Here is a 21,985-nt window from a genome sequence, read left to right as displayed (position 1 = left end):
TCCATGACCAAGCAGATCCCCATCTTCGTGGCTTCTAGTCAGTCTTCTCTGTGAGAAGCACCAGAGGGCAAGAGACAGGCGAGCCGGTGGGACTTCGCCACAGCTTCGTTCCCAGGGACTGTGTCCCGCCCTTGGTATGGAGGCACGCTACCACCCCACGCCTGGCCAAAGGAGCAACAGAACCCTCCTTTTGAAGCCGCATTTCTGTCAGAGGCGCTGCTAGGGCGGCCAGGCAGCCCTCCTCCTCCTGCCCAACCCCCCGCGGCACTTATCGCCGCCATGTGGCAGGCGCGAGGGCTGAGTGGGCGGCCGGCCGGCCCCCCCGCCCCACGGGCTCCCGCGCTTACGCCCACGCGCGAGTCGCCGCCGTACCCACGCGCGCCACCGCCCCTAAAGCAGAGCCCGCCTCCCCCCGCCCCGCCCGCCGGTTCCTCCCCTCCCCTTGGCCAGGGCTCCTCAGCCCCTCAAGGACTCCGGGGCGCTCAATGTCAGGCGGGCGGTGTGGTGCGGCCGCCGGCAGGGGGCGGGCGAAGGGAAGCGGTGCCAGTCGTGCGCGACGCGCGGCTCAGAGTCGGCAGTGCTGGCCATGCCGGGCGCAGCGGCGGCGCGGAGCTGAGCCCAGCCCAGGGCGGCCGAGCCTAGCCGCGCCGCTGAAGGGTACCGGCGGCAGTGGCGAGGCTTCCCTGCGCTCTCCCACGGCTGGGGCGCGCCCGCCCCGCAGCATGGAGGCTGGGAAGCGCAGCTCCTCCGCCGGCAGCCGGGACGATGGCAGCGCTAACGCCTTCCCAGCCAAGCCGGCGGCCCCGGCGGAGAAAGCCCAAAGCAGCCCCGGCGGCGGGGGTAGCGGCGGCGTGAAGGAGCATGGCAACTCGGTGTGCTTCAAAGTGGACGGCGGCGGGAGCGAGGAGCCCGCGGTGGGCTTCGAGGATGCCGAAGGGCCCCGGCGGCAGTACGGCTTCATGCAGCGACAGTTCACCTCCATGCTGCAGCCGGGGGTCAACAAATTCTCCCTCCGCATGTTCGGCAGCCAGAAGGCGGTGGAGAAGGAGCAGGAAAGGGTTAAAACTGCGGGGTTCTGGATCATCCACCCGTACAGCGACTTCAGGTGAGCGCGGGGCTCTCGCCGCCGCACCGGGAGGGTGGCCCCTCTGCGGGAGGTAGGGCGGCGCTCTAGCCGCCTCGCACCTCGCCCGGCGCGAACTTCGTTGGGCTGCTGACCGAGGGAAGACAGTGCGGGGGGGACGCACCGCGGAAGTGAGGGGCATTCTCCGCGGGCGGGCCGGGCTTCCCTCTTTCCCTGCGGGCCGCCTCGATGTCCCGCTCGGCGGCTTAAACTCTCCCTCCCCGCTCGGGTGTCGGGGAAAGGGTTGGAAGCCGGCGCGAGGCGGCTGACCTGCTCTTTCTGCGCTCCGTACAACGCCGCTGTGGCTGCCGCGGGTCATGGCCCTACCAGGCGCTCTCCAGCGTGCTGCATGTGGGACGGACCCGCAGGCCCCGCGTCGGCTTCGACACCCTGCGGGCAGCGCCCAGTCTACGCGGGGCCTGCGGGTCAGTCCTGGGCTGGCTACGCCACAGGGGCCTCAGTATTGTCCGCCTCCGTCGGGGTCCACGTCCTCCTGAGCAACTGGCGTCAGCACTTGTTCAAGAGGTCGCCCGAAGGAGGCACCACTCGGGCAGAGCACCAGCAAAATAACTTTATGCGAGCTAACGCCATGTGGGAAACTATATTTTCATAGGTGAATATGATGTCAAATAAGTGTCACTTTCACAGGGAGTTGAATATATAGAGAATTGGAATATGCATATGAAAAGCAGTGCAAATAAATTCCTGGGAAGTGATACTTCCATTTAAAATTACATTTCAAGTGAAGGATTATTTAGTTGTATTCCCTATGCCAACTGGCTGTATGCCTTTGTCTATTTAACACTCTCCACTATATTTGCTGAAGAACTATTGGTGTTGTTAAGTATATTTAATGAACAACTAGAAGAGAGCAGCCCACGTATATACAAGAAGTGAATTGCACTGGATATCATGTTTAAAAAAGGAAAATCGAGAATGTTCAATAATTACATGGATCGTCTAAGAAAAAGTAGGTTAAACAAAACGTGCTTCTAGTGGGAACAGGAGGAAATACTTAAAAAAGTCTGAGTTTCACAAGACTGTGCAGAGTGAGGTGTTGCACAGTGAGCTGTGCTAGCACCTTGCAGTCCAGCCCGAGAGCAGTACAGCTACAAAAGCAGAAGAGTAGGGCAGCACTCATTTGTGACTTGAAATCGTACTTTAGATCCCTGCTTTTTTCCTGGCTCTCTGGAGGAAATAAGCTGCACTCATTCTTTTCCTGGAGTACCTTTTACCCTCCCATGCCAGCTCAGCTGCGCTAGCAGGTGCATTAAGGGGGTAGAGAGCCAAGAGTCCACCCACTCCCTTTCTGCCAGCCGCAGAGGGATGTAGCAGGTCACATATAGTGCTGTGGTAGCATGCATAGAGGATTAGGGGGGTCTAATAGTCTCTTACTTATCTCTGCATGCATGAGTAACTTTATTCATGTGAGGATTCCATTAAAATAGATGACATTATTCTTGCAAATAAATTCCTGTGTTTTGCTATAAGCTTGGTTTCTGAGCGAAGTACACAACCAAGAGATGTTTTGGGTAATAGGAGCTTAAGCATCATATTGTGTCGCATGTAACTTTTTTAAGCTGATATCTGAAATATGCAGTGGATATGTTGGTTCTGTTTCATTACAGAAACATCTTCTAATTCTGTCCTAATTCTTCTTGTGGGAAGGTTTAGATATCGTAACATATGTTTACTGATTTTTTTTTCTGTAGGAATAAACAACACTGCATTCTTTGCAGACCTGTAGTCTACATATTCATAAATTAATTTGATTTTCTGGAGGTTCTATTATGTCGGTACTTTATTACAATCAAGACGTTTTATTTTCAAATAAAGCTTTATTAGTCCTGGAATGATGTGGCCTGATCTGGACCCAATTTTTTACCCAGTGGGACTGTTTTCAGTGAGAAATATGACATGTTTACGTTGTTTCTCCTGAAATAATTGCAGATGTAGAATGCTAGTAGTCTTTTTGGGGGCAGCATTTATAGAAATAGGGAAGAAGTTGTACTATATAGTAATTTCATATTCCAGTTTGGTAATTGTGACAAGGGTAGTAAGTGCCTCTACATAGTGTCTCTGTATTGGAATAAATGCATATGTGGGGATGGAATTGTTTAGATTTGTTTTTACATGTGATTTTGTAACAGCTTGCATGTAGACAAGCTTTAAAACATCTAAAAAGACAGGGGTATTCTAACTTCACTGTGGTAATCTTGATACTCTCATGGGAAACAACTAAATGTTACCAAAATAACAACAAAAAGGTAAAAACCTGAATATTGTACAGTATCAAAATGGGAAGATTTAGAGTAAGTTTGTAAATGGTTATTTGTGGTACATATGAAAATGGGCATCACAGTAAATTTTAAATACCGGCACACGTAAAAATATGGAGAAATTCTCCTGCAAGCTTCTATGGACTCTTGTTTATTTATTTAATCAATCTAGTCTTGGATGCTTATATGCATTTTCTGGGATACTTTACATTTGGTTACCTTTCTTGACCTCGTGCTCATGATTTCTATAAAACTTTGTTAGTTTATCTACACTAAACTATATTTTGCTATGATTGTTTGGGGTGGTGGGCATCATCCCTGTGAGTTTCCTGCCTCTCCGAACAGAGTGTGAAAGCTGTGTCTGTAAAGTCATTGCTCCGTGAATCAGTTACTTGTGTCCTTTCAGGGCTTGGTCTCTAGTTTTATGATCTTCATCATGCCTGTGTTCCAGGGAAGACTTGCATCTTCATCAGGCAGAAAAACCCTTGGAGAATTAAATTCAATAAGTATTACATAATTTTTCCATAAGGGGACCATTTTGTTCCTGGTTGTCTTTTCCCAGTCTTTGAGGTTAATGTCTAATTTGGAAGCTGTTATGTAAACCAAGCACCTAACTCACAACAAACCCTGCACAAGACCTCTGTTTATCTTTTTGCAGCTGCGTCTCTCTTGTTTTACTGCTTTCTATAAACCTGGGAAACAATTCTGTATAATTGCATGATTCACAAAGTGAATTCTTTGTCAATGCTTTGGTTAGAGTTTATTGAAGTTATTTGTGCTTTCTATGAGATACTGTGTGCCTCCCACTGTCCGTGCTCCCATGTGGAAGAGCAAGCTATGGGAGAACATTGCCAGTCCAGCCGTGTGGCCCCACGGCTGCTGGGTGCAAGTAGCATATGGCCAACAGGAGATGGGAGCAACTGCACATGATTGTACTGCTGCCACACGTTCTTTCAGCATTTCATTGCAAAGTGCAGTGCATTGTGTGACTTATTATATGTTACAGCCTTCTGATATTAGTGCAAATGGCTGATTTTTCAAACTATTAATTACTCAGTGTCCTTCAGCGAATCAGGTGTTTCTTTAATTATTGGAGGACTTGCTTGCACATGCCTTGGCTGTTGGCTCAGCCCTGTAGCATCTCCCTCCTTCTTTGTCTATGCATACACAGAGAAACTTGTGCTTTCATGGAAATGTTGGTTTTATTGCCACATCAGATAGTGCATCTGTAGTTTGCAATCTAAAAAGAAAACAGAGTTACTACCTCCAGAGCCACTCAGGAGAAGGCATCTTTTGACCAGAAAGAGCAATATATGTGAAAGACTTAATGGGAATAGTATGTGTATAAGTAAGTGTAGCCTTCACACTCTCATGGTAGTGGTTTTCAGTTTGGTGCTTGAGCACAGCGTTTGACTGGAAGTGGGGGGAAAATTTTCAATTGGCTTTGAGATGAAGTGAAATAGGGCTGTAGTGTGGAGTTTCTGGCAGAGTTGCAAATAAGCAGGTGGAGTGCAGGCAGCATTGGAAGTCTTTTTCCTGCACAGATGAATACAAAGTATGAACTGATTTGCACCAATAGCAAGAAACTGTTGATATTTTATGTAGAGAGATTTTTCTGGGTAACTTGTCATCTAATGAAGGAGCACAAAGCCTTATTTTAGTAACAGAAAAGTAAAACTTAAGCAGAAAATTTTAGAGCATTGTGAATAACAAAGGTATACCAGATTTTTGTAATGTGTGGTATTCCAGTTTCAAAACATTTTTTGTGTACACGTTTGATGGTTATAATTTCAACACAGGAGATATATCATATAAATATTTATAAATTGTAGAAAGCTCTCTCAGTGCTTCCTTTCTAAATACTTTTAATGTGAGGTTTCAATGGATTTTAATCAGAGTGAGGGACACGGTAATATCTGCATACGAACATTTAGCAGCTTACGCAAGAATATTTTTGCGTCTGCTGCTATTAAAAACCATTCTGTTATTTTGTGCAGTGTTGTGCTACCTGTGCACATTGTGATGTACTCTTGCAGCTTACTTTTTCAGTTAAGTATGTTCCAAACTCTAAGTTGTAACTGCAATATATTAATGTGCCCATGTTTTTTATTGTACTTCTCTGCATTTTGAACTTACAAATGCCGTATGAATCAGTTTTTTGTTTAATTTGTCTTTTAAACCTGCTTTTGACCACCAGCAGTTACCCTAACATGGTAGACTGCTTGTTGATTTGCAGCTTACATATGTATTTCTTAAATTTGTCCATGTGTTGGTTTAAAACCTGTTCTTTGGGACTGGTCTTCATTCTACGTGTCGTACCTATTATATATATTTTAAGAAGCTTAGGGTAAGCACTTTGTCCTTCTTGTCACATGTCTATAAGGTCTCAGTTGAAGGTAATGAGATTTATCTTCTAGTGAGCTGTTAGGTATTTACGTTTATATAGAAATGTAGAGTTGAAAGGTAATGCCATATGCAATGAAGGTGAACTGTGTTGAATCACACTGGGTTGTTACTGATATACATACATGTATGCAAAATTAAGTACTTAAATTGTGTTGGTTTATATTAAATAGATCAGATACAAATTAGTGTGGGTTTTAATGGATACGTTATGTCACTGGTAGTGTAGGAGTATGAAATGTCTGTTGTTTCAGATTCTGAAGGTAGTCATCTCGGTCTTGTTGCTCAGGATTTGTCATGAAGTTCTCGTACAGTACTGAGACTTGAATTATTTGCTAAGAAACTAAGCGTTCCTGATTATTCTTTTTTTAAATTTTTTTTTTAAAGCACAGATTTAGCTAGGGCTAGCTTTCATGAATCATTTTCAAATACTGTTGTGGTGACTGTAATTTTTATTAAAGAAAAAACTTTGTGCAGTAAACATATCCCTATTGGACATTCATTCTTTGTACGTGACTAAGCATAGGACACTGTTAAGTAATAGGAAGCTTATTAGCAATGCTTGGCTTTTTATTTGCTGCATTCCAACAATTTTTGCACTTTACTTCTGTAAATGTCCCAAACGATAAAATGAAAAAAAAATGTAGTATTAATCTAAGTAATGCTTATATAATGTCTGAAAATTTTCTCTGACATTTTATTAAACCATTATTTATTAAACTTTTATTAAACATTTATTAAACTTTATAATTGTTTCCCAGGTAAAATGCGTCTACCGTAAAGGTTGGCTGAAGAGAAATACAATGATTTTCCTCAAATATGTAAATGCATGTTATAGAGGGGAAAGAAATTATATAGAAGTGATGGGGGGAAATTGCAGCAACAAGCGTCCAAACTAGATATTTAGGAAGCTGGACCAAAAATAAGCAATGAAATATTCTACTGGAAATGCTTTGATGTGAAATATTGGCCAGAAATGCATTAGGTTGTCTTTCATCTTCGCTTCCTGATTATTTTTAATATTGAATGCCTCATCATTGGCTGTCACCAATTAATTTCTTATGAAATCTAGCTGACTAAAGCTAGCTACTGACATTTCTTTTTGTTTCAGCTGTAGGCAGATATGAGTGAAAGTGTGTATGTAGATGGGTATGTTGTGCTTTTGGGCTCAGAAGGGCCATGTGCTCTTCTCCCTGTTGAGATTTTCACGAAGTGCAAAAGCAAGACAGCTCAGTCCCCGAGGCTGGTGTAGCAGCCGCTCTCCTTCATGTCTAGGGAATGTGGGAAGGATTATGCCATTGTTTGGTGAAGGAAAGCAACTCATTTTATTGATAAGACGTGCTTCTGTCTCTAGATAATGCAGAATACTAATGCATAGTTAGTGCTTATGTGTTATGAATGTTTCCCAATTTTTTAAATGTCCATTCTAGTGCTGGAATAACTGTCTGTTCATTGAATTTTTATTCCTTCTTTTGACATGTTACATATTTGCATGCAGAATAAAGTTTACAGCAGAGAAGGAACTCAATAATTGTAACTGAAATAATTCCTTAGTTCTTGGAGATACTTTTAATTTAACTTCAGATATTTTGAAGATCACAGGCAGCACCTGAGAATAATACAGAATACAGAAGTATATTTTTTTCCTGCGAGATGCTGAACTTTAGAACAGTCACCTTTGTCACAGTCTAAATAAAGACAAACACGTTCATCGTGATGTTGAAGTATTTTTTTAAAAAACAACAAAACAACATTAGACTCAAATGTTCCAGAATTCCTGTGAGAGATCTAAAAGATGGTATTTTAGGAAAGTTATATGTGACTGTTTAAACTTTGACGTGTGGTGTTCAATATTGTGACACTTCCTCTTCAGTTTTCTGTTCTTTCATTTTGGCTGCAGTGAGAAAAAAGCGCTTGATTAGAATCTCTCTATATATGTACCTAACACAATTTAGATCTTGGAAGATCAACATCGTGCTTGCCCTGGAGGTAAAAAAAGTACTAATTCTGTTATTCCCATGATTATTTTAGGAAGACTACATATTTTTAGAATATCTACTGGTACGTATTTGTTAGAACATCAAAATAAGTAATGCTTTTATTAGTCAACAGAAGGTTTTTTCATTATTAGGTTTCTTAGACTTGGTTACATGGAGGGAACTGTGAATTCGAATACGATGTAAAAGCATAGAATAGTAAATGAAGTTTTAGGTTTAGGATTTAAGGGTTTTGGTGGTTATAAAGCTGAATTTAAAATGTATAATGTTTGATAAGTTGCTTAGGCTTTTTTGTGGTTATATAATCAAACTTTTGAGTGGCTCATCTTCTGATTGCTCAGCCTGGGGTAAAAAACATAGAGACACGATATCAGAGGTCACTTGGAAAGTACGAATCTTTACCTCTGCATTTCTGCCTACCAGCTAAGATTGGTGACATTATAATTAATTCAATTTTATGAGGCACTCAGTTCGAACATGCTAGAAGACAATAAACTGTTTTTGGAGAGGAGTCTAGAATATGAAAATAAGTAGAGAAATTAATTTCATTGTAAATCAGAGATGTCCATTCTCACCTGTTCTTTCACTTAACAATATGTCTTCTATGTCATCATAAAATTTTTGAGAGAGAGGAAACTTTTAACCTACTTTGAAATGTTTAATTTTTAACCTGACAGTACAGTTCTTGTTAATTGCTTGAAAGTCCTTTAGCTGTCTATTCCCTGATTCTTTCCCAGAGGCATGATTTAATTTTAAAAATCATAGTGTGTTCAGCTCTAATTATTGGAGGGCTGGTTCTAGACACATAGTAAGGTATGTTAATAACCAAAAACTGTATCAACTGGAGTCAATGTCAGTGCTACCTCAAGGACACTGTCATTTAGCTTCCATAAAAATCTCTGCTAATATGTTTTAATCTGATGATAGTCAGATTTAGTCAAACTGCATGATATTTTGAAATAATCTTATTGCCTTGGTTTGCAGTGCAACTGGAGTAAGTCTGAAGTAAACTTGTGTTCAGAAAATGTTCACTTGGTTACAAAAGAAACGCAGTCGGTTTCCATTATATATTAAAAAAACCCTTGAAACCAACCCCCAAACTCTTCGTTATTTATGCCAGTGAAGTTTCCACAACTGGAGTGAAATCCTGTGTCTAAGAATAGGATTTTGTTTTTATTATACTAACTTCCATGTTTTTTTTAATGTGGATATCTTATTTAATGAAACATGGTATTAAATAAATAATTTGAATTTAGTTTGCTGCTGATAGTAATAAAATTTTTAGACCTAAAAAATTTAATTTATTCAAAATTCTTAAGATATTTTGTTTATTTGTATTTATTTTGTTATCTTATTGAGATATTTTGTTTGCAGATTGCTTTATGCTCACAGTCAAAAGTAGGTTGTTTGGGTTTTTTTGTTTGTTTGGTTTGTTATGACTGCAGGATTTCTTTAGGTAGTGCTACTCATCCAATTCTCAGTCTTGGATTCACTGAAGCTTACTCTTGCACTAAGGCTTCAGTATACAAAGAGCCCCACAGGAATAAGATACAACCTCGTGATATCAAATCCGCCAATTCTATATGTAGTGTACTCTGGTTGTCTCCCTTTTTTTTTTCTTTTCTGTCAGGAAAGTAGGAAGTATCACTGTTTCTTTGGGTGGTTCTGTTGTATCTTACAGTAACTTAGCAGATCCTCCAAGAAGCACCTCCCTTTATGGCATGACTGCAGTAATGTGGTTTTGATATGATCTGACATAAAGCAAATATATAGACTGCAGTAAATTTTGGGAGATGTAGGATCCTAATGGTAAATTATTATTATTATTACTTGTTCTGGGTCAAAGCTACTGAAAACATAGAGAACGGTTTTAAGATACACAGTATGCTCTCACCAACTTTACCCAGGAGATGGAGTAAATGTATGGCCTCAAAACCATGGGGATGCAACCAAGCTTTCACATGACTATGGAAAGGTTTTCCATCATGCTCTTGAATGACATCTCTTTATCTGTTCATTCCAGGAGGGCTAAAAGTTTCTATCTAATAGAGAAATTGTTATGAAAAGAGTAGTATGTAGTACAACCCCCTAAAATATGTGATTACTGGCTGACAGTACACACTTGCAAACTTCTAGGTTCTTCAAATACATCCTTGGGGTGGGTACATACAGGCTTGTTTGTACTTGATTTCTTAATGAAGATAACAGCCAACCTTGTCTATCACTTTGGTTCACCTTATCTTTAGTGCCAGACAAGTGTAGTAGTAATGAAAAGATTGTTTTTTTCAGTTAGACACAAACTTGGAAGCAAATTCTAAGTAGTAAAATAAACCAAGCATATAGCCTAACCTTCAGTTAATAATTTGGTACCTTTTTTATTACCCACCTTACCACGTATAATTCAGAGATGTCCTGTTTTTCAGAGCTGCGTGTCCTGTGTTCTTGGCAACTGTTACCTGGGTGATTCCCTAAATACCGAATCCTGTCTTTTTTCTGTCTTTTAGTTGTATGATTTCTTATGGTCTAATTTTCAAGTAGTGAAATCCTGCTATAGGCATCTTGCAGCTCTCATAAAGTTAGCTAGAGCATGGTGACCTACTCCTTTAAGAAGGTTTTTTTTTTTAATGCACTTCTCTTTTCCTTCATTCTGTTTTTTTGTTTCTCCCTCCTACATCTCTTCCTGAAGATACAATGAATTCTTTTATATAAACTGAAATGATGCATTGATTTAAAGATACTTATTTATTTTAACTCTGCATTGTAGCTTCCCATTGCTGCTAAGTCTGTTATGTAGCAGATCCTGAGCTGTGTGTTCAAAGTAGCAGGGAGAAGGTGGCTTAGGTATTCTTCATAATGTCTTGGAATTTGTAAATAAACACCTTGTAAATAATAAAAAAAAAGAAGATAATTGCACATTTTCTATTCCCATGTCTGGGGTAGTATGGCAGCTTTCTGTTGAGAATGCAATTGAGCATGCTTTTACCATAGACCTAGTAACAAGATACTTTGCCAAAACTGTCCCCTCAGCCCATTTATTGCCAGCTTGGGAATTCTAGTGTTGCATACATCTATCACATTAAAGATATAATTATAAGAAACACACTTCTGTAATGCAAAGGGAGTGTGGTATCAAGAGTAAGCACTGCCAGATGGTAGGCAATGTAACTGAGCATTTAAAAAGGGTCAAAATCAAAAATGTCTGAAATTCGATGGTTTATTAAGCAATAGATGTCTCATGTGTGGGACAAGTGAGAGATAAGTAACCTAATTTAGGTGCCCACATGACCAAAATTGACTTTTAATTGCATGCATTCTGTCAGTAGATATCTGAAATACTTGGTTTTACTAACTTAAAGGTTTTTTTTTAAAATTTGGAATAGAGTATTAGATACACTTCTCAGTGTTGCAAGTTGAAGTAGTGTTTGTACAAGTTCTTAATGTGCATTTGTTGAAGTAGTGAATTTATTATGGTGCCTGCTTCTTTGAAATGGAAGAAGAAAACTAAAAACAATTTCAAGGTTTTTGATGTTGAAATGAAAAAATAGTGGACATAATAATTGTGTTATTTCATATGTGCATTGCTTAAAGGTGAATTAAATATGACATAAATGATGGCTGAATCCAATTTAATGTCTTTGGTTTTACTTTGCTGTTTAAGTGTATTAGCTATGATTTCAAAATTCTTGCTTCCCTTTACATTTTCCTTTGTTCTTGTTCCCTAAAGATACTTTCCTGTAGTCTGCTTGTATGCTGTGCTCTGTCATTCGTATGCAGGCTAATTTTCTTTTGCTGAAAGATGATTCTCCTTAAAACAGGTCTCAGGAATACTCCTTCAGTATTTTACAACCTATAAGCTATTCAACAATTTCCACCCTAGCTCTCCTTATTGCCCAGATTGTTTAGCCATGGCTCAAAGTGACCATGATTTTTTTTCTATGATTTCTAAGCTGCAGCCAACTTGCACATTCACCACAGGATAGACCAAATTTATTTTTCTGTGGAAGGGATTGGAGTACCACACTGAACTTCCCCTTCCGTACTTGATCCTCGCAGTGAGAGTTCAAACTTGCTTCAGGAAGGAGAGCTAGCTTTATAGCTCAGGAATGCAGGTACCGTGAATCTCTGTAAAATGGTAGCAGATGTTCCTGCTGGGGCTACTGTCTTGTAATTCCTTGAGTTGTCACTCAGTTGCGGCTCATCTGAACATTGAATGTGCATACTGTTTTTATGCCACTGGCAAAATGAGCAAATGGAATATGATATTCAACTTGATTTCCAGTACAAACTTTTCCATTTCTGGAATGGCTTTGAAAATGTCAGTTTTACCCAGTGAAGATCTGAGATGGAAGTCAGGAGCCTATCTATCTTTGGATTTCAGAATGAGCTGGGAATCTAGATACTTGTAAGCATCTGGACTCTGTGCCTGAACATCTTTCATAATTCTAGTCATAAGGAGCCATAAAAGGTAAAACTAATTTTAAAAAAATGCCACCCATGGGTGCTGTGCATTTGCAGAACTACTATACCAGAGTCATTCAAATATACTTCATATTCTATTTCTGTCATATTATATAGTTTGACTTGCAGTTTACAAATCAATAACCTTTTATAAGCTTATGATTTAAAAAAAAAAGTTCTACTAATATTTTCTGCACTCAATTTCTTGCTATTCTGAAGCAATGAATTATTAACATCTATTTCAGTGTTCTAATTATTACACATTTTTAGCTTAAACATATTTCAATAGTTCAAATCTCACTGTCCTCCAAAAATGAAACATAAATATTTGGCTAAATTAAATTTTGTCTTTCTTGGGAATAGTGGCTTGTGGCTAAAATCTCTTCTGAGATCTACGAAGTAAAATGTCTTCATTTGCTTAAAGCCAGAAGCCTACATATTATATTTAGAGAACTGTGAATATGGGTGGAAGGTGTACGTCTGTTTTTTTTTTTTTTTATTTGCTGTGGTGAAGGAAGCTCTTTTTGTTTTGCAGTGTCAAAGCAACAGGCATCTGCATTGTGTGAGAGTAAATAACTTCCTTGGAACTTTTGCTGGTATTTATAGTTGAGATCATAGGTCTCTGACCAAAGTTTCTTTGAGTTCTTATTTTAGAGCTGCTTATCAGTGGCTGTGATTATAGGCAACTTTACTTGTAGGCAAACGCTTTCCCCCATGACCCTTAACCTGTACTGTGTGGCTGATTTTGAGAGCGCCATGGAGGCTGGACTATTTTGTTTGAACGCCTGAAGATGGGAGAAGGAGAATTTTTGTACCAAGAGACTTCAAAGTCAGCTACAGAAAACAAAACACTCTTACCAAAATATAGAGATCTAGATTGTTAAATAATTCCCTTTTATGTAGAGGTGAGGTATAAAACAAACCCTGTGGTTAAATATGAATAAATTTTCAGATGTTAACATCTTTATCAATCTTTTATTTTTCAGGCTGAGAAGTGACATGTTTATCCGAAGCTAAAAGTGACATCCTCATTAAAAAAAAAAAAAAAAAAAAAGAAAAGTGAAGGCAACTGTGGTGGAAAAACTTTACCCAATATACATACTTTGTATAAAACTCTGCTTTAGATGGTTCTGTCTCAATGAAGATAGAATTTTAAATTAATCTATGTATCGGTAACAAATATCTTCCAGTGGCTCAACAATTGTTTCATGTGACTAGACTAAAATAAAATAATGAAGTGTATTTTCAGCCAACGATCTGCCACAATTCAATAAATACTTCCAACACATAGTTTATAAATTTAATACATACAATTTTTAGAAGTGGATCTTGAACATCTGTTTCACTGTTGTGTAGATCTGTGACAAAATGGAACCTCATTTTTTAATTACGAACAAGCAGTGGTTATGACCTGCAGTACTGCTGGTGGCAGAGGTACCAAAGGATAAAAGGCCATGTTCCTTGTAAAGGCAATCTCCTGGAGTGCTTGGTGCTGTAGATTATCTCCTATTTAGCAGATTGTTTTCTTTTTTTCTGTTTTTCTTCTTTTTAAGAACAATCAAAGCAGTTTAATTGAAAAAACAAACCAAACCAATACCCCACCTTTTTTGTTTCCTTATATTGAATTAAATTGAAAAATGGCCGTTCAGTAATCACCTTGCATTACACTGACCAATGTTCATAAATATCAGCGGCAGATTTTATATCTAGAAACCTGGTTGTACTCCAAACCTCCACTGCAATGGCAGTGTACAAGCTTTTTGCTCAGACTTGCTTGTGTTAGAGCATTGGAGGGTAAACAGCATGAAAAGACAGTGAGAGAAGCAAGGTCATTGTTGCTTAAACCAATAGGTAGAACATCTTCAACATCATGTATTCTCTTTCCTGCTTCCTTCGGTTGCTTTTCTGGGTTTCTCTTTTTGTTTTAAACAAGTGAATGTCAGGTCTATCTGATCATTGCTCTGTCTAGCTGTTATAATTACCTGATTTGTTTTAGAAATGCAGACAGAGCACTATGCTGTCAAATAGATGGTGAGACCTGAATGCACATTAGAAGATTTTAAGGAAATGTTAAAATTACATTGCATATGCTTCAACACTGTGGAAGGCAAATGGCTAGCAGAGAGATCTGAATACAAGTTGAATAATGAAAAAAAATGGGGGCTTCTAATTGTGGCTTCTTGAAGGAGAAACCTGCAAGACCTGCATTTTATTTCTGGTAGGGACAGGTGGTTTTGTGTATGAAGTTATGTTTTGAAAGATAATGGTAAAATGGACTATTGAAGTTCATAGCTGAGCATTCTCTGTCTTAACCACGCATTGAGGTAGGCCACCATGTAAACAGGGGTTCATAATGAATGCACATGAAGAAAGGTATAAGCAAGCTTATGGAAGATTACGTCTTTAGTTTCTTAAAATGCTTTGTATTGTGTGCATTGATGTTTTCAGTAAATAGGTATGATGAATTTAGTTAATAAAATGAATAAAATAATTCAGTAATCATACTAATACGATCTGCAGTATGTATATTTCAGTGGATACCTGAATGTCTCCTGTATCTACTCGGGAATCAAACTGAATTCAGCCTGAGTGCTGAAAGTGGAGAGTAATTTCCATCCTCTGCTGGAGAGGATTCGAACCTATATGTTTACTTTGCATAGCACTTCTGGCATAGATACTTTCAATAGCAGTGTCACCTCTCAGAGTTGTTCTGCTCTGATGGACCAAAAATGCAAGACCTCCTCTGCAGTCTGGTAGTCGCCTTCCCTGGGAAGAAGGCTTTGGTTTCTGATGTAGTGTATATTTGTTTAGGGAAAGAGAACTTGTCATCAGTGTACTTGCAAGACACACAGTATGGCTTGGAGCTAATGAATTTCCCTGAGAGGTGGGGGATCCTGGGTTCAGTGGCCCACAGATAGATGAGAAAACTTGACTGGGTTTTCCTAAGCATGGGTGAGAGCTCTTGGTATTGAACTGTTTTGAAAAATGGGGATATGCATGACATGACCCCACTTACTTATATTTCTCTGATATAAATTTTTCTTTTGCACTTCTAAAAAGTATCTGGAATGTATTTTAATCCTGTTTTATCAAAGTAAAAATGAAGGTAGTGATAATTTTTATTTGATTTGAACACCAGTTCCTCAGTTCTTAATGTTATTTTCACAAAATCCCACATTATTTATATATATTTTAAATACATAAGTATTGTAATTAGATGTAGTTACCTATTGAAGTAAGCTATTTATTACAACATGTGATGTTAATGGATTACAATAAAATGACTTACTGATTCTCAAACTGGTGCTTCCTTGTATTTTAAAGGGTTAAAATCTCCATGCTTATTTTATATTCAAAGAAACATATGTTTTGGAGACAAAGGTCAGCCATAAATAGGTGCAAAAGGGAATAATAACTTGATATGTTATCTTCTTATTTGTTCTTGCATTAGAATCTTGCACATCTTCACATGTAAGAGATGTAAAAACATTCAGGCAGGTATATTTGTTTTCACTCATGATGTAGGAATACCTAGTCTGCATGTGAATCCACCAACTTGTTCTTTTACACATCTCTGATTTGTCCTTTTATGTTTTTTCCAGTTTAAACATAATGTACCATTTTGCCTTCAATTAAATTTTCTGAGAAACAGTAAATGAAAATTTATGTTTGAATGCACTCTTCCAACCACACTGTATCATTGTAGTTACACACACAGAGCCAGTTTTACCTCTGATTATCACAATGAAATTGTTTGTAGTAGTGTTTATGTCAAATACCAGATCTTAGTGTCTTACACGAACCAAGTTTTAGTCTTGATATTTTGCCAGAGGTATTTATCTCAAAAAAATAATTGTTTCTGGTTGTCACGGGCCAGTTTCCTCACCAAACTCCATGACTGAGGTCTGTCAGCAGCTATTAAACAATGTCTTCTTCATCATCTTTGCTGGAGAAAATGGAATTTCGCAGAAACTACATTGAAAATTTTACATTGCAAATTAAGATATTGACTTGGTTAAAAAAAAAAAAGTATTAAAAAAGAATATTAGGTGATACTGTCTGGCTTTATTGGTTTTCCAGGGGGCATATGGCCTTCCTTTTCACACAGTGCTGAGAAAAATTACACAGAAGGCTTCTCCCATTTTAAGCCTCTGAAATTTTACTTGGTGTGGAAGCATCCTAAATGTCATGTTTCTAAATGACACTCTTAAAATTACTGTCACTACAGAATTCTTAATGCAAGTGTTCCAACATGAGGCATGAGATTATTTTGCAGCTGAAATATTTTTATATCTGTCTCTTTCAGACTTTTTCTCATGCCTGTAAAGTGGTCATTTCTAATTTGAGAATGTGAATTTGAGAATGTACAGTGATCCACTACAGAAATTTGCTGATGCTTAGAAGAATCAGTATTTGGCAATTTGTAATTAAGGGTTAGCAATATGAAACTGAAACAAATCAGTTGGAGTCCCTACCCTATCTGAGGAAAATATATTACTTGTTCTTTGATGTGTTGACGCAGCAGCATAGACAGATTAAAGTTTTTCCAGGAAAAAACTCATTTGTGAGCTTTAGTCAACACTTGTGACTTACAATCACCACTTCTTCATAGCTGGTATCTGTCTGGGCAAGAGCACTATCCTGCTTTTCCACTAAGGAACAGGGCTGAAGAAAGAAGGAGCTGTGTAAAGATAGGAGAGGGAAAAAAGAGCTCAACCGATAGTGTTGAACTGTTCTTGTCCAAGGTTATGTGGAAGTCAGGCTTTAATTCTTCCTACTGTAGTTTAATAAGTTCCTGTGGAGGAAAAGCAACTGCAAATATCAGATGTATTCAGACACTTGTGGTAGAGGATTACTAGCTAAACCAAGGAGACTCATTATGGAATAATGATGACATATTATATAAGTTTCTCTTTATCCTCTCCTTCCTCGCCTCTCATGTGCAGTGAGGGCACCATTAGTCCTGTGGGTTGATTTCTCATAAATCTGAGACTTAATTTGTTAGTGCTCATAAAATATTATAAAAAAATTTTCTATAGATGCTATTGCTAGTGTATGAAGATTTAAAAATCTGTTGATGACATTTTCACTGCTTAACTATTAGCTGAATTTAGTGAAAACATGCATATCTATCTATGTATGTATTTCTGTAATCTTAGTTAGTTTTATAATCACTTTCCATGGGCAGTACTGTGATTTTCTTTTCTAGAAGTCAAGCCTTTGAAGCACTCAAGCTTTGAAACCTAACCAAATGCTGTAACCAAAACCTTTTGAAAATAGTAAATTGCTGTACATTGGTTTCACTGGGCTCTGATCAGGTCCCCCAGGAGCTACATTTATCTAATGAATTGTGCAACTAATTGTGAATCTTCACTTCTAGGTGTGTTTAGTTTTCAGGTAAAACTCATGAAATCTATTGGAAAATGTGCAAGTTTATAATTTTTAGATATGTTCTATGTATAAAAAAGAAGACATAGTATTGCTGAATTTTATTAATCTTTGAAGTCCGTTTCTGCTACCAGGTAGGAAGTTGCAGCAATATTTAAAAAATAACAGCAGGGCACGTTTGAATATATATGGCTGACTTGGAAGTAAAGGTGTTCAGTATTAGTTTGAAATCAGATTAAGATTTCTGGTGTTCTGAAAACTCCACTGTTATTTATTTTTTAACCCCATCACTTTTAGACTGAATGAAACCATTAAGATGCAAGATTCCCAGGTCCAATATGCTTATTGTCCTGGATTTAGCCAGGATAGAGTTAAGTTTCTTCACAAGAAGTTGGGAGGGTTCACACCCAGGATAGTGGGATATTCCATACCACACTAACCTCATGTATGCTACATCAGGAGGAGGGGGTGTTGCAGGCAATTGCAGTAGTTGTCTGGCGGTGGGGTTTGATGCTGGTGGCAAAGCATTGGCTGTGTTGGGTAAGAGCATCACATTTTGTTGTACTTCTTATGTACATTACTTCTTTACTATTGTTATTCCAGTTGTTCCTTCATTCCTTGTATTCTATTAAACTCTCCTGGTCTCAATCCACAGGGTTTTGCCTCATACTGTCAGGAGGTGGTGGTGGCTAGTTGTGTGAGCCCTTCTGCTGCTTTAGCAGGTTACCCAGCTAAATCAGTGAAAGCTCATTCTGCTTGGTATGTTTTTGAAAAAGAATAGCAAATATTGAAATTTTCCCCTGATAAAATATCTCCTTAATAATATTTCTGCCCTTCAACCTCAGCTCTTGAAGTGTAGAGGATGCTTTTAGTATTCAACTGTACCGTGTGCTTTACGGTTGAAAGGGGTGAGCCATGAAAGGGGCTCTCATCTAGCCTTGGAGGATTACTTGTGTTTATTTGATATAAGCTAAAAGCTTTCAGAGTGGAAATAGAGTAAAGAATATAAATCAACAATTTCAGGAAAGTAGTTTATCTTTTAAAAACAAAACAAACAAACAAACAAAACCCAAACTTTTGTCTTTCAAAAGCTTTACAAAATTAAGTATATTCAGATGAAGAACATTTTATCTATACAGAAAAATAACAGAACTCCAGAAGTAGCCTCTTTGCCTGTCAAAAAGGGCCAATATAAACAAGTAACATTTCACTACACATTTAAATTCATTTGTATGAATGTGTTTGCACAGGTAGATTACAGTAAATTCTGAGTTTGAATTTTTTTTTGTAAAAATTGCTGCTGAGCAAAAATCAGAGAAATAATAGATTTGCAACATTTAAACAGTATTTGTTGCATGGAAGATGTTGAAAGCGAGATTTATTGTTAAAATAGAAGGAGTTTTATATTTGATTTCACAGAAGAAGCATGTTTTCCTCTAGGTGTGTGTATGTGTAAGAGAAAGACAGATGGGCAGAATGAGAAAGGATATCTGGGCAGAAGGGGAGATTCTCACTTTTCAGGTTGTGGAAAAAAAAAAGGCAAAAAAAAAAGCGATGTGACGATTTTTCAACCACAAACACCTGTGCAATAATGAAAAGAATTTGGATGGCCCAAAGAAAACTGTCCCTCATTTTACTGTCCTTTCCAACATACTCCAGTAATTATCTGAAAGTTTCAGATTATTTTCAGGCATGTTTAGCTCCTCTGTCACTTACCAAAATAGTAGTATTGTTGCATAGTAAGAAGAAGGTAGCATGTCCAATGAGAATCCAATTCTGACATGGATAATACCAACTTTAGTGATTTTTATGGTATGTAGTAATGAAGTTTAGGTTACTGTTATTTCTACTAAGGCTGTTGTGTTCTATTTAGGACATTAGTTTATTTGTTAGATGAACTCATGATCCATGAAAGTAAAAGAAATAAAACTATGTTTGAAGGCAAGATTAAAAAAAAAAAAAACCAAAAAAAAAACCAGTTAGTGTTCATTTCACTGAACATCTGCTAGTCAATCAAAATATTTAACTGAAGTTTTCCATGGAAAACTTGGGAAAATTTCTGACAAGTCCTGATTCTTGGTATGTGTGGAATGAAATCATGTCTCTAATGCATCAGGTTTAGTTTGAAAGATATTTTACAAGCACTTTTTGCCTTCCACTTTATAATATGGGTGAATTTCATGTGCATTTGTGTTTGAATTTCATCAGGATTTACTGATATATTTTATGATCTTTCTGGAAACTCCTAAGACTTGAGCAAAGCTGTCTCTGCTCTGTAGCCTCAAGTCACAGCACTCAGTGCTTTAAAGAGGCTGTTCACTCTGCTGTGTGATTTGTGAGAGCACTGACAACTTCTGCTGAGTCAATCTGGATGTACCATAAGGGTAATCATAACAAACTACACTGCTTCAAGGAAATTAGGACTGATATCTCAATGGGCAGCAACCAGAAAATAATAGAGAAAGCAAATCTGAGTGACGCTTTACACAGTTGTATGCAGCAAATTAATTAGGTTAGAGGTGAAATTTCCTTTTTTAACACTTAGTTTACTGTGGGTTGTATACATAAAGTGGAAAATAAAATGTCTCTTAGAATTCGTGTTGCCTTACATTATTAAGCATAGTGCAGGCATTGATTAATTAATACTAAGTAGTTTTTCGTTGCTGCTTGGATAGGCTCTCGTTTTGAACAGGCTGTTCATTCTGTCCAGGAGAGCCTGTAGGAATAAATAAAACCCCAAAATTCTGGCACCATGTTGCAGAGCTGTAAAAAACTACTGTACTATTACTGTAAGTTTTGAAAGAATAGTAAACTATGAGTGAAAAGATCACTGAAAGGGGCTCAGTTAGTTTTATTTGAGAATAGCAAAGTAATAATTATCATGATGCTGTTTTATTTCTGTATAATTATTTAAAATTTAGAGAAAATATGCCTTAAATCTATTTTTTTCTGTGTTATTTAATGCTTGAAGACTTTTTTCACTTAGAGCTTTTAAAGCTATGAGTCTTTTAGAAGCACTTAAGAAGTTTCAGGAAAAGTTTGGTGCGGTGTTGAACTCTTTACCGTCAGTTAGTGACAACTTAGTAGATATACTGAGTTAGATTCGCTAAGTTCTACATCTGTTTGCTATAGTGCTTAGGGGTCTTTTATTTTTTCCATCCCCCTCTCCCCCCCCCCTTTCTCAGGAATGTGGGTCTATCTCTTCCTTGTTTTTTGTCAACTTATTATAATACCTTGTATAAATCTGGAACTTGAGATCATGTTTTAAATTTATAACCATCTTCACTAATAAGCATATTAGTGCATAAATGCATTTAAGCATAAGTAATGCTTAAAATATTTTGAAACAAAGGGCTATCTCTGTGTCACAATAGCTGTTCTTTGCACTGTCTTGTGAAGCTTTTCAGCTAGCTTTTGATTACATGACGAGTAGGATGTTCTGCATTGGTAGGTAAGGAACGCATTGTATTACTTTCTCTGCACAGGTCACAGAAGGGCAATATAGACTTACATCTAGCTTTTCTCACCTGGAAGAAAAATGCTATCTAACATGGTCAACAGAATGGCATTTGGAAACATTTTCCTAAAAGAAAATTTCTGATTTATTTCTAAATGAAAATAAATGATGATATAATGAGAGTTTTTCTTGCTAACTAATCAGCTGATACTATATTATGGGCTAAGATTAAAATACAAAACTTGTACAGTCTCATAATCTTTAGCATTCAGTCTTCATTGCTGAGGCCCTCATGCTACCACTTATGCTGACATTCAGCATCAGGAACTCCAGTGTGTTTTGCATAATCACAGTACATAACAATCCTTTAAACCATGGATTACTGCAGAATAAAAACCACCTGGTTCTGTATTCTGTTTTATGTTGTCTGGGTCACTGGTCATTGGCAGCTCTGGTGAGCTTTTATTGCATAACTGCTCCCTGTGCTGGTGAAATGTAAAGGTCAATCTGAAATCAGGCGGTGCTTTTTTAAACTATTATTGTTGATTGCCATGAACCTTTACCAAGATGAGGATCTTTGTTGCATGCTGAAAGGCTGGCTCTAGTATGATGGAAATGTCCAGGAAGTCAGTGCTGGAGCAGTGTGCTGGTGGCATGTCCCATTACATGGCAAACATCTAGGACCCTGCTGTAGTGGAGGGCCACACTAGGGAGGTGGTTGTGGAGCCGTTGCTGCCTCTAGTCTCCTAGAAAGTGTAGTAAGCCCATGGAGAGCTGTCATTGACTGGTTTCTGTGCCTCTCCAAATCAAGATTCTTTGAACAGATATCAAACAGAACAAGAGGTCATGTGTTAGGTTCAGGCTTTCTCAAGGTCACTTT

At 38.3% G+C, this 21,985-nt stretch overlaps 1 protein-coding gene across 1 annotated transcript in view; it reads left to right on the top strand.

Moving 5' to 3' along the window:
• The first annotated feature begins 722 nt into the window (after nucleotides 1-722).
• Nucleotides 723-21,985, top strand: part of HCN1 (hyperpolarization activated cyclic nucleotide gated potassium channel 1) — a 216,927-nt gene continuing 195,664 nt past the window's right edge. The window contains exon 1 of the mRNA XM_054397901.1: nucleotides 723-1,105. Within this exon, the coding sequence (XP_054253876.1) occupies nucleotides 723-1,105 (383 nt within the window). The remainder of the gene's footprint in view (nucleotides 1,106-21,985) is intronic.

Source organism: Indicator indicator, chromosome Z (assembly GCF_027791375.1).
Source record: "Indicator indicator isolate 239-I01 chromosome Z, UM_Iind_1.1, whole genome shotgun sequence".
Lineage (NCBI taxonomy): Eukaryota > Metazoa > Chordata > Aves > Piciformes > Indicatoridae > Indicator > Indicator indicator.
This window is presented reverse-complemented; position numbering and strand designations above follow the sequence as displayed.